The sequence below is a fragment of the Mastacembelus armatus genome, unplaced genomic scaffold (assembly GCF_900324485.2).
Source record: "Mastacembelus armatus unplaced genomic scaffold, fMasArm1.2, whole genome shotgun sequence".
Classification (NCBI taxonomy): Eukaryota; Metazoa; Chordata; class Actinopteri; order Synbranchiformes; family Mastacembelidae; genus Mastacembelus; species Mastacembelus armatus.
This window is the reverse complement of record NW_022872919.1, coordinates 158949-173274: the sequence shown is the minus strand read 5'-3', so window position 1 is coordinate 173274 and position 14326 is coordinate 158949. Positions and strand designations below refer to the sequence as shown.

The 14326-nt window shown below is 41.2% G+C and overlaps 1 protein-coding gene across 1 annotated transcript in view; it reads left to right on the top strand.

Annotated features, from left to right (window-relative positions):
* Positions 1–11387, top strand: part of LOC113121312 (transmembrane protein 266-like) — a 40242-nt gene extending 28855 nt beyond the window's left edge. The window contains exons 5-10 of the mRNA XM_033325110.1: positions 904–960; positions 2217–2355; positions 5141–5256; positions 6843–7038; positions 10219–10281; positions 10747–11387. Of these exons, the coding sequence (XP_033181001.1) occupies positions 904–960; positions 2217–2355; positions 5141–5256; positions 6843–7038; positions 10219–10281; positions 10747–11387 (1212 nt within the window). The remainder of the gene's footprint in view (positions 1–903; positions 961–2216; positions 2356–5140; positions 5257–6842; positions 7039–10218; positions 10282–10746) is intronic.
* The last annotated feature ends 2939 nt before the right edge of the window (positions 11388–14326 follow it).

Below are 14326 nucleotides of genomic sequence, written 5' to 3'. Positions count from 1 at the left end.
AGAGGGGAAATGTGCCCACAGGCCTCAACTCCAGTGCAAACCAATTACCCTGACAGCCGCAGCCCCAATGCCCTAAACCAAACATTAATTACCAGTGAGCCAGCGGCAGCAATAATTACAGCTGAGCTTAATGAGCAGTGGGGATGGGGTTACAGTGATATGATCCGTCCAAACACCTCGCCCACCGACATTATGGAGAAACAGTCTCTCACAGCTCTTAGGTAGATGTAGCTGATCAACAGCTGCTCCCTTTGCACCAATCACAGCAGAGGATTTGACCACGTGGTTAGAGCTCCTGCACATCTCAGTTGACACCGGCACTGAACATGCATGGCCGATGATGGATTAGGACCAGTCGCACATGACGCCCCGTGCTAATTGGACTGTAAATCAATGGTTCTGCTCGACAAAGGGTCCTGCAGCATTAACAGAGCACAATGTGGAATCTGATAGGTGGTTACAAGGCTGTACTTCTGTAGGTGAAAGATCAATATCAGGGGACTGTTTGCTACAGATATAGCTTCATTAGGAAGGAGCTGAACTAAATTAGAGGATTAAAACAAAGAAATGTGTCTGTGATATGTCAGTGGACATGAAGCGCATGTACAGATTTACTTTTTTTAATCTGGAACATATTTTGCCTTCATCAAATAAATTTGCTGTTGTTATTTTTGGCCTCAATTATTGAGTCTGGCCAAAGAAGCATTCCTCCATAGTTATTATTCTACAGTACTTCGACATAAGGAGAAAACTCTACTGCACAGGCCATCTTGCAGTTGTAAGTCTATGTTCACAAAACCTGTCAGAAGTTATTGGATGTGAGGACAACTCAAAAGACGGAGAATATCACATGTATCAGCTTTCTCACACCTTCTATTTTAACGCTTTGCATTTATTTCTCAGACTGTTTTCAGAATTGTAGTGCTCGGCATCTGGGACTACATAGAAAACAAAGTGGAGGTTAGTATTTTTCAGTAATTGTGTTTATGGGATCTTAAGGTTTCTTTTCCAGAGATTTATTTTTTAATTGCTTGGTTTATTATATACCTGTTTTTTCAGCATTAACACTTAAAAGTATAAATGAACATTTTCCCCAAGAATTAGAGAAGATTGATACTGGTCTCATGTCTGTCTGGTAAGACTGGAAACAGCCAGGCCAGTTCTTTACATAGATAATAAAATCGCAAAGATCACTTTCTGGAGCCTCAGCAGGTGCTCGCCTGTCGTCAGTGAGAGAATGACTCCTCCTGGCCAAGAAATGATTTGGCACATAGGCCTAACCCCTCCAAAAACCACTACGGGCTGTTTTGACCCTTGTACAGTCCAAACCCACAAAATGTAAAGTGTTAATTATCTTTTTGTTTCTCCCTGTTTACAGTCATCACGCTAAGTTAAACTACAGTTTCATGTTTACTGTATAGACAAACTTCACTTCAGAAATCACAGTTCGGTTCATTTTCAGTACAGTAAAGGAAAAAAAAATACAAGACATAAAACTGTTTAAACAGTTTATACATTTTTTATTTAAAGTTTAAACATTAATAAAATACATAGAAGGCTCCAGCAGATCCCTGTGACCCTGGTTAAGGAATAAGCAGGTATAGATAATGAATGGATGGAAAATACATAGAGCTGGTGTGAATTTCCAGCTACACTGTGGACAAGAAGGAATTTCAGCATGTGTTTAAAACCTGTATTCTCTAAGCGTGAACATGTTTGTAGATTTGCTGTTTTAAAAGTGTTGCTGATGTTTGTTTTTGCTTCGGCCTGGTCTGAATTACCAGGAAAAGGAATTATCGTTTGTACTGTTCCAGCTTTTCATGCAGCAGCAATATGTTCACATTCACATGGTCCTGTTTTTAAGCAAGTATGAGCTGTTGTCACAGACATGTTGCTTTCGTCAAATCTGCTCGTCTTTGTCTGTTACTGTGTGGTTGTGTGGAAAAAGAAAAGGCTGCTGTTTTAGATTCAGTACACATCTGCCCTGTACCTAAAGGTCTGTAAAAACCGCATGTGTACGTGTACCTTTACACCCCGACTGTAAATACAAACATGAAAAACCTACATGTTATCCTGACTTATGGAAATCACCAGCACAGAGTGGAGCTCAGGCCTGGGGGGTTGGGCAGGGTACTGGCAGTGGTGTTATTGCGCAGAACAACAAATGCACATATTTGGATTCTTTTCATGCGTGCCTGTGTGTATGACCCCGTCAGGTGTTTGATGGTGCTGTCATCGTGCTGTCCCTGGCCCCAATGGTGGCGTCCACGGTGGCCAACGGGCCCAGCAGCCCCTGGGATGCCATCAGCCTCATCATCACCCTACGCATCTGGAGGATCAAGAGAATCATTGATGGTGAGGCAGGAAAAAAAAAAAAAACCGTGCACTTAAAAATGGTCTAATTTATTGGCGTGTGTGTGAGACTGATTCTTTTTATTGAGCCACTTAAGGAAACACCCCATCTTTCTTAAGACAAAAGGATGACACAGATCCATAAAAATCAACTGGACTTGAAAGAGCTAAATGACCCCATTCTCTCTATGATTATACAAATTATTTACGATTCAGAGCGATATGGCCATTGATCATCCCTCACAGTAAATTGCTGCCACTCGGCTACTCTAACTTGCATCGATTGTAAGGAGCCTGTTAAATAGATTCAGAGAAGCTATAATGAATATAGTGGTTGTTCTCCCCTATGCTAATGTGGAGCGGTTCAATATCTGCTCAGAGGTCGCCCTCACCAGGGGCCTCTGACTGCATGCAGGATCAGAAACACACAGACTGCACAGGAACTTGGTTTGCAATTTGTCCAGTGAGACCGATATTTCCCCCTTAAAGCAGAAGTTTGGCTTTGCTTTCTGGAGGACAGTTACATGACGAGGACATTATTGGTCCCAGTGACACCTGTCCGTTTACAGCAGGTTAGCTCAGCTAGACTCAACTCTTTCTAATTAATTAATGAATTCTTATTAATCCAATTAATTAATAAAGATTAGAACAGATCAGACAATCAATCACAAGTACACTGTTTTTAATGCGTCAGATATGTTGAACTATGAAGGACACGTCATAATGAGATGATTCATTGTATCAGGGTTTAAGACAGTGCAGTTTTCAGCAGCACTGATTTGATCTGCTGCAACATTTCCAGCAGGAGGACTTTGCTTCTTAACATGCAGCTGCAGCGTTGGTTTCCAGGGAATGAACTTGCGATTTTCCTGCTGCACAACTCAACCTGTTGGCTTTGATATTTGTGAGTGATTGAGTTTTGTTGTTAGACAGGCGCCAACACACCGCAGAGGAATAAAAATCACACTCGAACCAATGAATGTACAGCTGAGGGACCGGCTCGGTTATCAGAGGAGAGCGATGGAGTCTCTCGCAGAGTTAGCTTGACGTATAAAGAGCCAATGTTAGTGTCAGTCTGATGGGAGTGTAAATACAGGGGAGTGAGCTGCTGCAGAATTCATGAGGACGTGAAAACAAAGCTGGACTTATTAGCAATGTGACAGATCAGAAGGAAATATCAACCCTTCATAAAACAAAAGTGCAAAAAGAGCCACTGTAGGAAAAAGATTTGCTGCTACATGAATTGACAAAACAGTTTGCTATTTCTGAGGGTTCATCAACACACAGTGAAGCACCTGAACCTCTAATGAAAGTACGTGAATTATTTTATTATGAAAGCTTATCTTTCATCTTCTGTTTAACTCATGGCACAAATGTGAAGCCTCCTTCAGGACTGTGATTTACACAATGTCCCTATAAACACAGTCAGATGTCAGAAAAATGCCACATCAGTTTTAAAATGCAGGGAAACAGACACATGTTTGTGCAGCAGGGATTTGAATGGGCCTCTGTAATGTAAGCTATTAGCAAAGCTGACCAACACAGATACTGTTATTGCACATTGTGTCTCTAAAAAATGAACTTCTGTTTGAGCTTCTCATGCTTGTTTGAAACCTGACTGGACTGCCCTCATCCCATGTCCCAATTTTGCCGTACACTGCATGTATAACAGCGTGACTATAAATAAATACGAGGAGCATGTGGCGATGGCTTTGTGCTTTGTTCTGCCTCCATCAGCACCAAAAAAAAACCTTGTGTCATGCTCCTCTCGGTGTCGAGCAGCCCCCCCCCCCCATCGGGATACTCAGCTTTACCATGTGTGAGATCATGTGGCTGACTTACAAAAGTGATGGCAGAGAGGTGTGAAGGACTGATTGTCTGCCAATCCAAATGTACTCTCAGGATCCCATTTTAGGTACACCTTCCCATCCTGCTCCAGAAAGTGTGTCATGTACAAATAAAGCATGCAGTCAGAATGTAAGAGGATAAGTTGCTGACTGATCAAATGCTTCCTCTCGTGATTTGATGTTATACTTTCTATATTTTACCAGGAGTAAATTCATTGGTTAAAGAAAACAACCAATTAGGTGATGACACTGATGAGACAGATCACGAACATGGACGCTGGAAGCGCTTCTGTATTACACAGCAGCAGGAAGGAGGTCAAGTTGACTCTGTGGTCCTTCATCAATAAAGAGTGAAGACTGTGTCAACAAGAACATGAGAGCGACCACACGCTCAGTAGGAATATGCAACTAGAACCATATCCAGTCTTGGTGCCCGACGCAGCTTTGAGCACCAACATGCTGTTGCTGACCCCTGAAGCTCAGCTCCTGTTAGCGACACTGCTGTCAGAGAAGCAGCCTGGCTGAGTTACATTTGGTGTCTGCACAGACGTTTTAGACGAGGTGAAGTCAGACGTTCACAGTTTAACTAAAGGCTGAAAATCTGCTGAAGCTTTGTGACATGTTGACGTCAGCATGAACCAAAGCGTCTGAGCATTTTTCAGCACCTCGGTAGATTCATTCAACACAGGTGTTGTGTTACTAGTTACCAGTGATGAAGGAGGTTTAACAGACATCTATGGAGCAAAAGACTAATGGTCCATCAGCACTGACCTCTGACCTTCATTTGAGTTCTGATTTCTGACCAGCTTGTAACCAGCTGTCTTTCTGAACAAACTTTTCTCCCTGTCTCTCTTTTAAAAATCATCTAACTATGAGATTTAGTGTCCGATTATCCTCTTTTTTTATTATCCTGTCTCTCTCTCCCTCCTCTCTCATGTTAGCTTATGTGCTACAAGTCAAAGTGGAGATGGAACTGGAGCTCCAGCAGTGTGAGAAGACCAAGGCTGTGAGAGAGGAGCAGCTGGAGCGTCTCACTCAGATCTGCCAGGAACAGGCCGTGAGTACCTGAGGAACACAAACACACTTTCTGCTCAGCGTCTGTTGGCGTGAATGAATGTGTTTATTCTGAAACAGCACAGAACCTGATGAAACCAAACTGCAGGGTCAGTTATAGCTTTTCTGAACAAATGTCCTCTTCAGAAACTCTGGCATCAAAGACTAAAGCGACCTTTATGAATTATTACAAAAAACTGTTTAAACGCTCAGTAAATACATTTCAATAAGTTTTAATTTAACTTTAAATCCAATCTTCTTTCCCCCACACACATCCACAAATGAATTTGTTAGATAACAGAATAATAATAAAAAATAAAAATGTATTATCCTCAGTCAGACTATGGGTCATTTTGTCTTCAAAGCAGTATGTACTTTTATTTACAACACACACACCACCCAAAAACCTTATCCTGCATGGGGACTTGGAGAGAGGTTGTGCATTCAGAAATATTAAAAAGGAAAAATGTGTCTGTGACATACAGTAAATCTCATACAGAAACAGAGGATCATGCTGCTGTTATGGTTTCTATTGAATATCCACCACTTCTCTACAAACTACATGATGAGCAAAGCCATTATGATTTTTTTACAGCCACATTTTTAACCCAGTGAATAAAAAAAACAGAACCCAAGTAGAACACAATGTTAGACGTATTCACAGCCTGTGTAATAAAGTTGAGTCACTGCTTTATAGTCAGTTTATCGTTAATGTGTGGTTGGATATCAGTCTATTCATTGAAATAAAATGCCTGTAGATTTAGTTTTACCTTAGATGGTTTTACTACACTAGTGATCTGACTGAGGCTGCATTAAAATCCATGTTATCCTTAGGACACTGTCAGTTCATCTCCCACCACAGGAGGGCAGCAGTACCTCACACACAGGTCCCTTCTTTCGACATATCTATTCATGATACCACACACACACACACACACACACACACACACACACACACACCGTACCATAGTGCAAAATGCAGCCTACAGTCAATATTGGTAGAGATTTCACCTTCAGTTGACAAGTTAAGTTCATGAATAAGACCAGACATTGATAATAAATAAATAGATCATTATAAAGGAATAATCAGGCCCGATCAAATCCAAAAATTATGCTTATATCATTTTTTTTACCTTACTGGTACAGTTTTAATGTGCACTTTAAGTGACACTATATCCTGTGGGCTTATATTATAAATGCAGAGTATTGTAGAGTAATACAAACCCTCTGCCTGTGAAATGTTACTTACTAAATTTACTTCCAAATGATTGAAAACTGAGTAATATTAAAAACAGTTTAACCGTGATGTTTTATTTGATCTGTTTCATCAAGAGACAATAAAATGACTGTTAAAGCGTTTTCTTATTCATGCTGAGATATACATATGTGATGTATTTGCCTGTGAAACATAGAAATCCATGTTGTTTAACCAGATCACTGATGATTCTCTTCTTTCCTTTTTCCTCCTCACCTTGTTTTTTCTCATGCCATCTCCCCGTCCTACTTCATGTCTCTCCTCATCTGCCCTCTTATTTACTTTCTCTCTTAATTCACATTCCCAATATTTGTTCCAAACTCAACCTTATCTAGTTTGAGATCAGGCAGCTAAGGGCCCACTTGGCCCAGCAGGACCTGGACCTCGCAGCGGAACGCGAAGCAGCCATGCAGATCCACCACATATGGGGAAAACAGGGCAGGAGCTTTCAGGTTGTAGAAGGCTTGAATCCTGGGGAGTCTGATGATGAGGGCGGTCAGAGAAACCCCAGGGAGACCCGTGCTACTGCAGGTATAGTATAGTGTCTGAAGCTGTGTGTTTATGGACAGAGGGAAATGTCACCAACTAAATAAATGTGTGCGTCTACAGCAAGACAGAGCCCGTGGCATTAAAATAGAGCTAATTTGAATACATAGCATGCCAGATGGGACGTTTGCTTGAGAAAGCATCCTGACAAGCAGCGAGAGAGGTGCGCCATAAAGTATGTACATAAATATGTGGAGCAAAAAGTCACAAACAGTAACATCAGGTGAACTTGATGCCAGAGCAGTGTTCAGTTAATCTGGGGCAGAAGCCCTGGAGCATCTTTGAAGCCCGGCCCCTACCCCCTCCGTGCTTACACACAACACCCATCTGACCACAGGTGCTCTGGGATCAGTGCGAGGGCAAAAAAGCTTTTAGTATGTGGTTAATCCCGAAGCATGTTCTCTGACACCACGTCAGGCTGCATGGGCATCTGTCATGCCCCAACTGTCTCTCTTACCCCCCTCATGGCGAGACCGGCCGAACCAGCCCGTGCCACTTGGGCTATTTGAGGTACAGAGTGATCTGTGCATTGGGCCTTGTTAGGAAGAGTGGGCTCCTGTCAACATCTGTTCCCCTTCACCTGCAAACCACAATAGGGCACCAGGAGGCTTCACAGCAGCCACAAAATTACCCCAAGGGCATAGTGGGAAATCTGGCTCTGGGAAACAAGTGGAGCTTTTTGCAGAAACATGGTCACTGGAGTGAGCACTTAGGCCACAGAGCTCAAGTGAAGTCAGGTAAACTCAAATCAAGTCAATTTTATTTATGCTGGCCTATATTGCACACAGTGTCTCAGTGTGCTTTGTTCTCTGTCACCTAAGGGTGCTGTCAGATTATCACTGTCTCTGGACAATGATGGTTTTGCCACCTTAAAGTACCAAACCATGTAGATTTAAAGAACATCCAGTGACAATGAGATTTAATCGATCAGCCAGCAGAGTTCTCACTCTGATGCATTTCTGCAGTGACAGAACACTCAGTCCTGCAACAATACAGGGACAATACATTTATTGCGTCAATAAAAGAGAAGGAAAGTTTCAAGTTCCCCTACTGTGTTTATAAAAGTGCATGGAAAACATGTTCTAAGATCTGTGTCTGAGGGTTTATAGCCAAACTGAACAGGTCTGTGTTTCTTACACAGAACCAGAGGTTTTACAGTAAATACTAATCTCAGCATCATAAGATGCTCACAACGACAGTATTAACATGCTCAGTGGGGTTTAATATTAATCATGTTCACCGTCTTATTTCATGCTAACATTTGTAAATTAGCACAAAGCACAGCTGAGCCTGATGAGAATAAAGTTAGATTTGTAAGAAGTGACTCGAAAACTAAATTGAACAAACTGAAATTGGGAATCAACAATGAAGAAAAATCAGGGGATCACTAAAATCACTGAGTCCGTGGTCTAAGAATGTTCATGATTAATGCCAAACCTCAGTTGCTAAGATTTTTCAGCCTGGGTCAAAGTTGTGGACGGACCAAGCAAAAGACTCAGGTCTGAAAGTCCCCTGTGGATCATAGACTATACAGAAATGAAGCTGTTATCAATTCAAAGTCTATTTTTTCATCTAAAATAGTAACAACCTAGTTCTAGGCTAGATTTCCTCAGGTCTACACTCATACTACTTCCCTTGTGTTACAGGCGTGATACCTCACCCATCAAAGTGATAGTTTAGATATGAACTAAAAGGACCTCAGCATGTCACCTCTCCTTTTCCACAGACAGATGACAGCCTGCTAACTGGACTGTCACAGACAGAAGAGAGCCTTTTATGCATGCTGGACAGCCCATTCTTTTATCCTAAGACTCATGTGTTATTAATTGTGGAATGATTGTCTCAGTCTTGTTTTAGTGAGTGCAATGCTTCCTCTCCAGGGGTGGCTCAAGGATTAATATTTTAGACTGAAAAATAAATGAAATTACCCATCAGAGTCGGCAGCATGTCCCGGGGGACAGGGGCTAGCACTCAGGGTACTCTGGGTTCGCACTCAACCAGCGGATAGTGAGAGCTCAAGACCAATCAAGCGAGCGGAAAAGCACGGCCGATCGCAGCCGTTCACCACGCATACGTAGGACTGCTAGACTGCAGGGATCAGAGCCTGAACAAAGAGCTCCCACTCTCCCTCATCTCTGAAACCGACCCCACCCTGTCCCTGCCCCAGTTTATTTCTGGTGCACTGGGGTGCAGCTAATGCACAGTGTAGCAGCTCAAGATCCTGACCACTTGCTTATAATGCACCTGTGGCCTGGGGCAGAAGTAATCTCTATCAATATTCTGTTGTAAACATAAGAAATACTTTCCATTTGGACTAGTTTGCACTGTTAATACTGAAATGGACCAAAGTACCTATGGACAAAAAAGGCATTAATGCACTGCAACACTGACTGATAGTAGTAATATTCTATTTTAAAAATATTATTTTAAAAATTCAACAACCAAAACGTGCATTAAAAACCGTAACTATACTGTCATATTAATGAATTTAATGGATTAACATATTTTATAAAAGACATGGACAGCAGAGCATCCAAACCATTACAGGATATACACACAACTCCACAGTGTGTTGTGGATTAATGGGTCTGCAAAGAAATAACTTCACCTGTGAGGCTGTTAATGTTTGTTCATAAAGTAGTAGTGAGGAGGAAACAGTGTGTGGTAATCAGATTATTAACAGTTAAAGAAGTGAATAATATGTACATTTGTTTTACAGCAGTATGATAGTGACTGGATTACATTTATTCCACGAACTTACATTTGCAGCTAAAATGACTAACCGGGTTAGTGGGCACATTTATTTATTTAAAAGAAGAATATAAGTTTTATCACAATGTCATTGTTATTGTTCCTAATCTTAAGTCTTCAGATATGTTAGTCCATAATTTGACAGACTCAGCAGGCATGAAAAACACTTGGTTTTCTTGGTATATTTAATAATCCTATTACTTGTTGTAAGGTTTGATAGTAGATGATGTGGAATGTGGTTTGAAAGAAGGCAACACATAAGGGAAACGTTAGACACTGGAACAAGAAGTAAACATAAATGTGAGTGTACTTTTGGAAATAACACAGAGACAGACGTGATGTTGTTAAACAATTATTCAAATCCAGGGTTTTAATTTGAAATAATAATCTTTTTGTTCTTTTGTTTACACTCAGATCCAGGTGTGCGTGATGACATGAACAACTACATCAGCCAGTACTACAGTGAAGTGAGCAGTGGTAAGGAACTAAGTAAAGCAGCTTCTATCTAAGGATTTTATAGGTGATAGGTCATAGAAGAAAGACAGACAAAACAGATCTGGCCGTGTATAAAATGTAGGTTTGTGTTGCACCAAGTTTACAGATGGTTTAGTGATCTGGGAAATCTGGGAAAATATTTACGGTACATTAGCTCAGGACATACTTAGTTAGCCTGGTATTTGCTAGACAAAAATCTTAACTCTTTTCTTATGATGGTCTTTGTGTAATCAGTGCTCAAAATATGCTGCTACATTTAACCAACACTAGAAAATCTACAGGATGAATATAAGGACGTTATCAAAGACAGCATCATGACTTATTCACAGGTTAAAAGGTTTGTGCTCATACGACCGTCAGTGTGTTGTGTATAACATGAGGTAAAAGGCTCATTTGTTTTTTTCTGTGTTGTCTGACATTTTCTAAATTTGTACAATGTCTTTCAAGATGCTGGGGCCTCTGGTTTGGGTACCAGGGTCATCACCACTGCGGCCATTGATGTGCACCTCCCCACCAACACAAATCCCATCCAGTCAAACCTGATGCTTGCTATGGAGCGGGTGGGCAGCACTCTTAGTGATGCCTCTACCAGCATATCGCGGTCCAGTGGAAGCCTGACGGCCCGACCCCACAGCCTGAGTAGCCACACCCCCGCTTCGTCTATGACAGACTGCAGCAACAGCACAGTTCAGGACCACAGTCTGAGCTACAGCTCTCAACTCTGCTGCCCTCCTTCCTTCTCAGGCCAGGACCCCTGCAGGGACCCCAGCATGGTGGTGCAGGAGCTACTCTCCTCCCTCTCTGAGGACTCCTGTCTTGCTCAAAAGGGCCTGGCAGTGGACCCTGTCAACCTAAAGCTTCCCAGCCCTACCGGCTCAGAAAAGGCCAGTCCTGAGCTGGACAACAGAATAAACATCTTCAATCGCAGAAACCAAGAGGAGAGGCGAGGACGGGGAAGAGGTTGCGTGCTGTTGCAGACCAAACCATTGATCCACCTGCAGGGCAGCACCACTGAACCATCCCTAGAGGAGAAATACCGGCTCCTGGGACCGGCCGACACCCCTCTGGGACACATGCCTGATGCATAAGCTATGTTTACACAGAAACAGAAGTTTTTTTCTCTTTTTACTGCCACCCTGTTTGGCATGCACAGTACCTGAAGTATTGTGGAACAGCAATCCTCATGAGAGGAACCACATGAGGTTTAAAAATGGGATTTTTCTGTTGCTGTGTAAATCCAGTCTTGGCCAATCCAGAGCAAGCTTGAGCCTTTGCTTGCAGCTAACACTAATGTCCTCAGAAGTCAGTAGAAGAAATGATAATAAAAACTCTTAGGCCCTTTGCCATATTGTCCAACCCCCCGACCCTCCATGTTGGATTTTTAATGTCAGAAATTGTCTGATATAGCACAAAAGAGACAATGACATCCCTGTGACGGGGAGCCTAATGTGTTTTTGGACACATTCTTCATCAGGAATTCTCATTTTGAATAGGTCCTAAAAGCACTGAACTTTAGATGAATTAAAACCAGCAAGGGGCCATTGAAGCCTGTACTGAACAAAAACGTAAATGAAGAACTGTATTGCAAACGAAGACACTGTTCTCTGCAGTGAAAATGTGTGTTTTTTTATTGCATTTTTCTTGTTATTATTTTTAATTTTATTATCAACTTTAAACATGCTGTTCTTTGTGCAGCCACAGGGTATAGGGGCTGGCTTATCTGTTCAAACAGCCAATGTTTTTACCTTTGGCTTTCTGTCAGCTGTTCGTTTGATTGGAAACCATAGACGGTGATTAAAGTTGGATGGTGTTTTTGTTTCAGTAGGGTATATTTGTGTGGGTGGAGTGAAAAGGTAAGTGAGTGGATGAATTCTTTCAGATGATCCTACATTGGAGTGCTTGTAGCATGAACCTTTAAAAGATACATGCCGTAAATGGCAAACAAATTCTTTGCACTTTAATGTTTACCGACACTTTTGTAAACTTCATATGGAGGAAGTTATCGCCAAATGCAGTTGCTGTCATTTGAGAGAAAAGAGCAAAAATAAAGGTTAGTATTTCCTTAACTGTTCCAAGTTTACTACCTTTTGTTAATGTGGATTAAAGATATACCAAGAACAAGACAGCAGGATCGAAACATCAGTGAAGCATCAGGTCTCTAAACAAATATGTTGGTTCTGCTCTGTGTACCTTCTTTGCATATGATTATGAAAAATCTAAATTATTTAAGGTTATTAATGTCAGAAGGGCTGTCACAACAGCTACTAATTGGTCAGAGCATTGTAAGTGTGTCATGAAAAGAGCCAGCCCCCAATTAACATCTCATATCATTAATTTAGAAGATAAACTGCTGCAGCGTTTTGTTGCTTGTCAAAAGCTCATAAGTATCTAGAGTTTGTTTAATCGTGATTGTGGTTGCAATTAAGTTATTAGCACAAGTGTTGGAGTATTATTCTCTTACAGTCCTGCTTTATAACAGTCAAGTTGAATTAGTTTGTAAATGACACAATATATACACAAGAGAAATACTGTTGAGGGACACAGAAGGATATAATCAGCAATAGCGTATAATAATTAGCTATGTCTCTCTTTTTAGAGACCCAAACCTGAACACGGTGCGTTATTGTGTTATTTTTTTAGACTTGTGACTCAATGACCATAAAGGAAACGTTACAAACTTTTACAACCTGGATGTGCAATATGCTACTAGACCCATCACTTCAGCGTAGTTTAGAAAAACAACAATGATCTCGACTTTCAACACACAAAGGAATCCTGTTGAACTTGGATGCCAAACTCTGGCTCAGCCTCTGTCTGTCACAGCTGTGGTCTACCACAGTCCTGGTATCCATAACTCATGATACATGATAACAGCATCAGAGAGAAAGTAAAGTCTGCAAATAACCATTAGTGGAAGGTAACTATTTAATTTTGTACTTCAACCTGAGTATTTTTACTTTCTGCTACTTCAAATTTAACTACATCTCACTACACAGTACACTTGAAAAGAACCACGTAGGCGCCATTTTCCGGCATTTGATGGCTCCTCTCCCATGAGGCCATGGGAGAGGAGCCATCATATGCATAGACATATAAAATACATTAAACAAATAAAATACATTATGAAATTATTATAATTATAAAATGATTATATTCAAATAAAATGTATTTTATATGTCTATAATCGTAGTAGGTGGTCATCCGGGTACTTCTCGCCTACTGTTTCACTACCAATTGGAACATACTACTCATGTCGCATACTAGTTTTTGCGTACTACATAGTAGGAGAGTATGTGATTTTGGACGTTGTGTACGGAGGAGATGGCGATATCCCATATTCTATCTGCTGTTTTGTAGTTCCCGACAGATTCCCACAATGCTTAGCGTGCGTGACGTGTGCTGCAGTGGGAGGGACTTCCCAGGAGTTCTGCACTTGAGTAGCCTCAAAAATGTGAGATAGGATCCTGCACTAATTGTACTAAGTCATTCTCTCAGTGGTCCCTGCTGGACCTCAATAATTGGATTTGTCTTACAGTATTTGTCAGGAGCAAGAAAAATATTGTTGCCTTATACCAAAAAAGGAAACCAGAACTTTCAGGTATGCAATTAAATTACACAGTGAGCTTCCCATTTCATATAACCTTAAGTCATTTATATAAACATGTGAAGAGACAAAACAATGGCGTTAACAGTAACGCGTGTTTTCTGTGTTGTCTCCATGACAGATCCAGCAGGCAGAACTCTTCAGTGATCAGACCTTGACAGTGCTGATCCACAACATGGAGTCCTTGTGGCTGAAGGTCTTACTGCAGCGCTGCAGGTAAACCCCAACGATCAAATCAGGAGCAAAAGACAATATTAACGTTGTTTTATAATAAATGCACATTCAAATCTTATTTGTGTGTTTGCAGGTTTCACATACACAAGTGTGATGTTTATGGTAAAACCTGCAGGTCTAAACAAAATTATTATCAAATCCTGCATCACACTTTAAAGGAAAAGTGTTACTGTCAGTCTCCAGCCTGGA